This window comes from Podarcis raffonei, chromosome 3, assembly GCF_027172205.1.
Source record: "Podarcis raffonei isolate rPodRaf1 chromosome 3, rPodRaf1.pri, whole genome shotgun sequence".
NCBI lineage: Eukaryota > Metazoa > Chordata > Lepidosauria > Squamata > Lacertidae > Podarcis > Podarcis raffonei.
This window is the reverse complement of record NC_070604.1, coordinates 108823600-108831068: the sequence shown is the minus strand read 5'-3', so window position 1 is coordinate 108831068 and position 7469 is coordinate 108823600. Positions and strand designations below refer to the sequence as shown.

Sequence of the window (7469 nt, the reverse complement as noted above, 5' to 3'; positions counted from 1 at the left end):
ACAGTAGCTCATACACAGTAACCAGAGGGGGTAGCTGTGTTTTCTGTTGCAGCAGAAACAAAAGGTCTTGTAGCAAAACTAGAAACAGACTCTTGTCCACAAAAGATTACACCCCCTGATAAATTTGTTAGTTTGTAAGAAGCTTCAAGACTCTATAGTTAAGCAGAGGCTTAACTCTTATCATAGTGCTGTGATGCTTAGCCCGCAGATAACAAATCTCTGCATCTGATATCATATAATTGGCTGGTGGGTGTAATGAGGCCCATTGGCCAATGTTCCTCACAACATACTACAAAGGGCTCTAATGTACACACATTTTGTGCATACAGAGGCTAACACATTCTTTTCAATGATGGAGAATATGAGTCATGCATAATGGGAATGCCTGTTGTGTGTGAAGAGAACTGCCCTGTAATATGAGAAAAAAGTCATACTGTACTATGAATGTTTATCAGCTGCCCCTTCCCAGCATCTGAAAACTACTCACAGTCATTGATCCTCCCTGCCAATGAATCTGCACTGAATCCAGCAAAGACAACGGTATGAACAGCACCAATTCTGGCACAAGCCAACATGGCAGCCACTGCCATTGGGGACACTGGCATATAAATAGCAACTCGGTCCCCTTTTTTTATTCCATTTTTCTTTAATGTATTAGCAAGGCGGCAAGTCATATCCAGAAGCTCCCTGCAACACAGGAAAGAACAACCATGTCATTTCTGTATGCTCCAGTTTGTTAAATATGTATTTCTATAGCATAAGGCTTGTATAAAGCAATGCCAATCCTAGTAATTTGAGTTTTTAAGAAAATTTCGAATTGGAAGATATCCCAGGAAAAGCCCCAGTGCCGATTAGAGTAATTTATATTGGGGGGAAATCCATTTCCACCAGATTTTTTTTTATGTCCTAGTGGATGATCCAGTTTAGTATTTTTACTTTACTTCTATATCGTAAATAAAGTTAAAAATTTGAAACTGCAAAAAGCTATTAAAATAAAAATAAAAATTTGAAACTGCCATGTTTGCCTAATATTGTACAGTACATGCAATTGGTACCCACTCATTGTTAGTAGTGAACTTATGAAATGGGGGGAAATGTTTTGGAAATTATTCACTGGCCAGTCTAAATATCTGTAACAGATAATTATTATTCCACCAAAGTCCCCATCTATGCAGGATTTAGTTATTTACTATGTATTAATTACCTGCCATTAAGACAGAATGAGGTATGTCATATAATGAAATATATGCACTGTTTTAACAGCTGAGAGCAACCATTTTAATACATGATCTAAAGTTCAGAGAAGTTGTTATCTGAATTATACCAAAAAATGGTATAACAATCCTTAGCTTTGCCTCTTGCTGGTCTTTTGGATAACAACATTTGCTGAACCATAGAAATCAATGGTGCTTTTGAAATACTGACATGAGGAATACTTGGCCTTCATCAACATTCTTAGCATTCGAGAGACACTTACAGTGTTCAAATATAAAAAAGAATGCTTTGTAAGAAGCATGCCTCCTTGCTCAGCCTTAAAAACTGTAATTTGTTTCATATGCATTTGATTGTGTAATTACTTCTTACGCAACTAATGGCCCAACCCGAAATCAACAAATCTATGAATAAGGCTATTTTTTAAAAAGTTGTTTTTACTCTTAGAATAGAGTCTAAAAATAATTAAATGGAGACTGATATAAAGTTCGTATTTCTTCCAAAGCTACCTACAAGTTTTATGGCTAAACAAAAATGAGAAACTCGGATGTCTGCCAAACCATAGCTGTCTTAGTAGACAACCATTCCATCTCACACTATCCAAATAATTCAGATATGTTTCAAGAATATGGTATCAAAGTCCTGCACAGGATCAGAACATTTCAGAAGGGACTATAAGGACAGAACTACACATTGTGAAGTAAATTCAAGATTTCCAAGCTGAGGTTTGTCTCCTATTACTAACAAAGGGACCAGAAGACATTTACAAGTGAGAATTGACAGGTGGAGTTTAATCCTGCTCATATCCATGGATGAGTCTGGTGAAGGCTGGTCCACTACGTCAAATGGGACACTGCTCCACCAACCTCATCCGGCTCCACCTACCTGCTTTCAGTCTTGAGGGTGGCACTGGTTGTCAGTGCCTCCTCTCATTCTCAGCATTGCCCTCGTGCAGCTCTCTGCCTTCTGCCCTACCAGTCCCTGTAGGCACGAGCCACCGCTGGATTATCCCCTGCAAATGCCCTTGGCTATTTTTCCTCCCAGTAGTGCTCTGTAACCAGATGAAGCACAGCAGGAGGAAACAGCCAGGAGAATTTGCAGAATGATAAGAGCTGCAATCCAGCAACATCTGGAGGGCCACAAACTCCTCCCTCCCTGTGTTGTGATCAGAAAGAAAGCCAGCCAGCAACAAAAGCTAGAACTGTTTCCATTCCTATTAATGTATATATATATAGTTGTATAATATTTTCCATTCCTCCACTCAAGAAGTAGGCTGCAACACTATCCAGGCATCCGCAATTCGACACCTCTAAAAAAAAGGCGACAGCCTCTTGTGCTGACAGTTCCTATACAGTTATCAATATGCCAATGCGTCCATGCATTCTCCTGAGATAAAGCAAATATTTTCATGGAAATATATTACATTTATCTATCCACTGGTAGCTGTCAATGGATCAGTTTTATGACTGTGTATTTTGCAAATAGGAGTCAAGATGGCACTGTGTATTTTGCAAATATGCATCAGGATCATGCTGCAAAAATCCAGAGCAAAACCTTAACTGATGGTCACCAGTTCATTGTCACTGTATTATATATTTTCCGAATACATGTAGCTACAAGTCAAAATAATAACACTAATTTTATTATTATTATTATTATTAATTTTTATTATTACTACCACTACTACAGTATTATTATTATTATTACCCCACCCATCTGGGTGGCTTACAACACACATGATACCACAAAAAACACCAACCATTAAAAACTTCCCTATAGAGGGCTGCCTTCAGATGTCTTCTAAAGGTTGTATAGTTGTTTATCTCTTTGACATCTGATGGGAGGGCGTTCTACAGGGAGGGAAGCAAAGTGCCAAAACTTTTGAACAAGTGGCAAACAGCTTTTGACCTGCTTAAAAAAAAAGAACTAGGGATATGAGAAACTCCCAATGAAAATATTTGCTCCCAAGTTAAGGCCCAAGTTGAAAATGGCCTATCCTCCCAACACCATCTCAGTGTTTCCCAGACACTCCAAGTAGGAGGTACACATTATTTACTTTCAGATATGGAAGTATGTATGCCACGAGTGCTCATGCCCAGCTTAGGTTGTTTTACCAGCTATGGTTCCTTCCTGGACTGGGATAGCCTGGCCTCAGTTGTCCTCTTGCTTAGACTACTGTAATGTGCTCTACATGGGGCTGCCCTTGAAGACAGTCCAGAGGCTACAGGTAGTGAAGAATGCAACTGCTGCATTGATAAGGGGTAGCTTGAAGGGACCATGTGATACTGGTGCTGCAATATAAAACCTTTAATGGCGTGGGTTCCAAGGACCCAAAAAAGTGCCTTCTCCAGCTCAGACCCTATCATCAGAAGGTGAAGCTTTGCTGATAGTGCCACTGCTGGGAGCTGCCCAGCTGGTGCGGCTGACTCATGACGGGGCCCTTTTAGTGGTACTTTGCCTGTTGTGGAAAGCCCTCCCTAGCGAGGGGCACCTGTCTCTATCATTATTAATTTGCAGGAGAAATTTGAAAACATTCCTGTTTACCCAAGCATTTGGTGGCTGAAGAATACTGCTCCTGGCAACCTCAGGATCATTAACTGTCACTGTAACTGCTTTTAGATGTTTTCAATTGTAGCTGCCTTTAGAATGTTGACTGTTATAGAATGCTTTTTCCTTTGTTTTTAAATTGTGTATCTGTTTGCCGTTCTGATCTGCTTTGGGAGGAAGGGCAGGATGTAAATTCAATAAATAATAAATAATATGTGGATATAACACAGACTATAATAATAATCCCTGCTAAAATGTCCACACTATTTACTGATAAAGTACAGTACTCATGCCTCTTGTCAACACACATATTTTTATTTCACTGGTCACCTGCTTTCTGTGCGATACCTACATCTATTGAAAGCAACAGCTGGGCATGGACAATACTCCTTAGAGCAGTCAATGCATTTTTATAGCAGCTTGGTTAATTAGCTGATAAGTCTCCCAACAGCTTGCTATTATTAACAGATATCAGAACAGCTTGAAAGGAAACACTGTTTGCAGGCCTTGTCCCTACTGAGACGGCCAAAGACCAGAGTATGGTCAGAGCTCAGTTTCTTCAAACTCTCTTACTTGAAGGCAAATCTAACAAAATACCTAAAGGAACATACTGGCGTTTAAAATAGCCAATGAGCCTTATGCACAATTTGGGGGAGGGGAACCATGTCAGGATCAAGAATGCAACACATGCGGCTATCCGTTCCTCTTCCAGCCCCATGCTGTGCTATCAATGAAAACAACCCACTACGAAACTGCCATTTGCCATGGGATATAAATTGCTACTGGCACTAACAGCAATATAGCTCCCACAGCAAATAGCAACTTTGTGCTCTGTGGGGCAATTTTCATCAGAATCACAGTGTAGAAGGGCCCCGCATTTTATTTACGCTACTTAGAGGCTTATTACAATTAAATAATATAGAAATTATGTTAAATAAATAAATGCACCATGTCCAAATTGCCCCTGAAATTGCTATTTAAAAAGCAACATATACATTAAATGTGTCAGACATTGAATGCAATGAATGGTTTGGCTGAGAGTTCCAATGTATTTAATTTCATAAATAAAACTAAATATGCTATTCATACGAATCTCAGACTAGAGTGGATATGACTCCATCATATTGAATATGAAACTAAATATTTGAATATATTGTTAGGAGTTTGTGGGTGCCTTGATTCCCCTAAATTTATTGGTGTCAGATCCTCCCCTAAATTCCTGGGTCTAGTGGGTACTGGAGTTTAATCAAGGCTTGGAGTATTAAAATGGGCTGCCAGATGCTGGATTTAGCCAAACAGGCCAAATCAGTTTCCCATACAGGCAATCACCTGGGAGAAGAGCCAGTCTGGAAAACAAAGAGCAAGGTGATGTGCCATTAAGAAGACAAGGTCTGTGCCAGCCAGTCTCCCTTGCCTACCTCCTAGTATATGTTGTATATGTTGCTGTAGCTTTAAATTGAGTAGAATCTTAAGAGCAAGTCAGTCAGTTAGCTTGTTCGGTTAGAGAAGGTTAACTTCAGCTTATGGATGTTGTGTGCATGTGAGTACTTGCTTGGTAATAACATATATTTTCTAAATTATTACTTTGCGTCTGGAACATCATGTTGAAGATAGCAAATGGTTCCAGGAGTGAAATACACTGTGTTAAGGTACAATCTCTGCTGTTGTTTAAAACCACAATTTCCCTCCCATGACCAATTTACCCCTGCCATTGTTTAGAAGAGCCACTCATTTCCTTTCAGTATCCCCCCTTCTTGCTGTCCTGAAACTTCTTCCTCTTCCATTCCCTTGCTGTCTCATGTGAGACAGATAAAGAATGCACAGCTCTGAAATAATTCATAGGACTTCACTCATACTTCTGCCATTGTTCCAAACCACCACTCTCCCCTGTCAGTGTCACCCCCATGCCAAGGCCACCGCTGTTGTGCAACCAGCTTTCACTTTTGCTCCTCTACCCTAACTTGGTTTCTTGGCAATCCAGGATTGTGATGAGGCACTACAAATCCTCCAAGGTGGGCTGCACAGAGATATTCTTACATTTTTCTTAGACGCAGCCAATGTTCATTTGCAGAAAGACCTCACATCCATGTGGACTGGTTCCTTTTTCTTACAGTTTGCGATCAAGCTGAAGCTAGTGTATTTCCTCTTCTGACATAGCTAGCTTCTTACTGTACATGTGTTGAAATAGCATCGTCAGGCAAATTTTTGTTACATTTTTATGTGTAACTATGTTTAGATGTAACTGTACTCTTGTAATTTTTTGTAATAGATTAATTTGTCCGTTGTTGTTTTTTTGTAGACATATTTTTTAATATTTTAAGGGGTTCAGAAATTATTTAATCATAATGAAATTCTGCCTTATTAAATACCTGTTAATGACAACTGAGCAGTTATGAATATTCTTTAGGCTACATTGGCACATGGTTTCCAGTAGCCTCTTTCTGACAGGCTGCTCAGCTACCGCCAAATGTCTCATCAATCTACTGCTGGGTTCTAACCCACTATTTGGGAACCGCTCTGCTAAAAGAAACACTGGTTATCTTTGCCATCTTGTTCACCACTACTCCTGGACTGATTCCTCTTCTTCAGGCTGGCCATCATTAAAGAATGGAAAAGATTTTGTACAAAAGCTCTTGAAGTAGGCAGTAAGCATGCCCCAACTGCAGTATAAGACACATTCTGAAGTCATACCTGTAGGTGACTTTCTCTTCAGTGCCAGGCTCATCTTTTTCCCAGATCAAAGCCACTCTCTCTGGAGAGTGTTGTGCATACCGGTCCAAGCAGTTAACTGCAGAGAAACAAATTATAAAAAAGCAACATTTACAGTAGATTCTAAAGTGTCAGATTTGATAATCAACTTGTGCTATTAATATTTTTTTTTAAGATAATGAACAAATATAATTTATTTAAAGAGCCTCTGACATGCAAATCTACAATAATGTCCCAATGAAATAGTCAAGAGCATCAAAGTACAGTATTCAGATGATTTCAGTATTTCAGAATCATTAAAATGAAATTCCACTGTACATCAGTTTAGTTTATAAACATATACTACAGTCAAGCATCTACAAGAATGCTGAGACAGTAAATGTAAGGATGTCAATAGATACAGTTGCCATATACAGTTGTTGAAACTTTAACAGTAGGATTCTATTTTTATAACACAAGATGGCCACAACTGACTAACTCCCTTCATGGGTTGTTGACTTTCTTTGTAGTTTAGACCACCTACAGTCTAAAACCAGGCAAACAAGAGCTATGTGATTGGTATGTAAGCCAGGAATGTATGCATAATATTTATCTATCTATTTATATTTATTGAAAAATATAGCTTCTAGCTAAGGCCTGCATAGGAAAGGCAGAGCAACAGGACATTGGAAAGGCAAGAGACTGAAAGCCATTTGGTTAATGTAGCGCTCCCCCCCCGCCCCCACTCTCTCTGCTAAATATTACAATTATGTGGAGGGATTGGAATGTGTATAACATACTGAAAGGAGTCCTGCCTCCTAAGCACAGGATGATTGATACACACAATTCTCCCTCAGCTTTGAGTTTAGCACGCCCTCTTTCCAGCACTTAAAAGGCTAGGAAATCCAGCCTTTTAAAATCAAAGTTGAAGTTTGGCCATCAGATTTTGTAGTAGGCAGCTGTTGTGTAATTATGTTTCACCCTTCTAAAAATGCCTATGTTTTGTAATTATAAGCTCATGT

The 7469-nt window shown here is 39.3% G+C and overlaps 1 protein-coding gene across 5 annotated transcripts in view; it reads right to left on the bottom strand.

Annotated features, from left to right (window-relative positions):
* Positions 1-7469, bottom strand: part of ACSS1 (acyl-CoA synthetase short chain family member 1) — a 33846-nt gene that overhangs the window by 19869 nt on the left and 6508 nt on the right. For 3 of the 5 annotated variants that reach the window (XR_008329760.1, XM_053383550.1, XM_053383552.1), the window contains exons 2-3: positions 6451-6547; positions 488-687 (exon numbers count right to left, since the gene is read on the bottom strand). Coding sequence is in view for 4 of the 5 variants with exons in the window: in XM_053383550.1 (XP_053239525.1) it covers positions 488-687; positions 6451-6547 (297 nt within the window). In the remaining variant the exon portion in view is untranslated. Of the gene's footprint in view, positions 1-487; positions 688-3756; positions 5177-5796; positions 5872-6450; positions 6548-7469 lie in introns of those variants that run through there. The other 2 variants (XM_053383554.1, XM_053383553.1) reach the window with 2 other exon arrangements.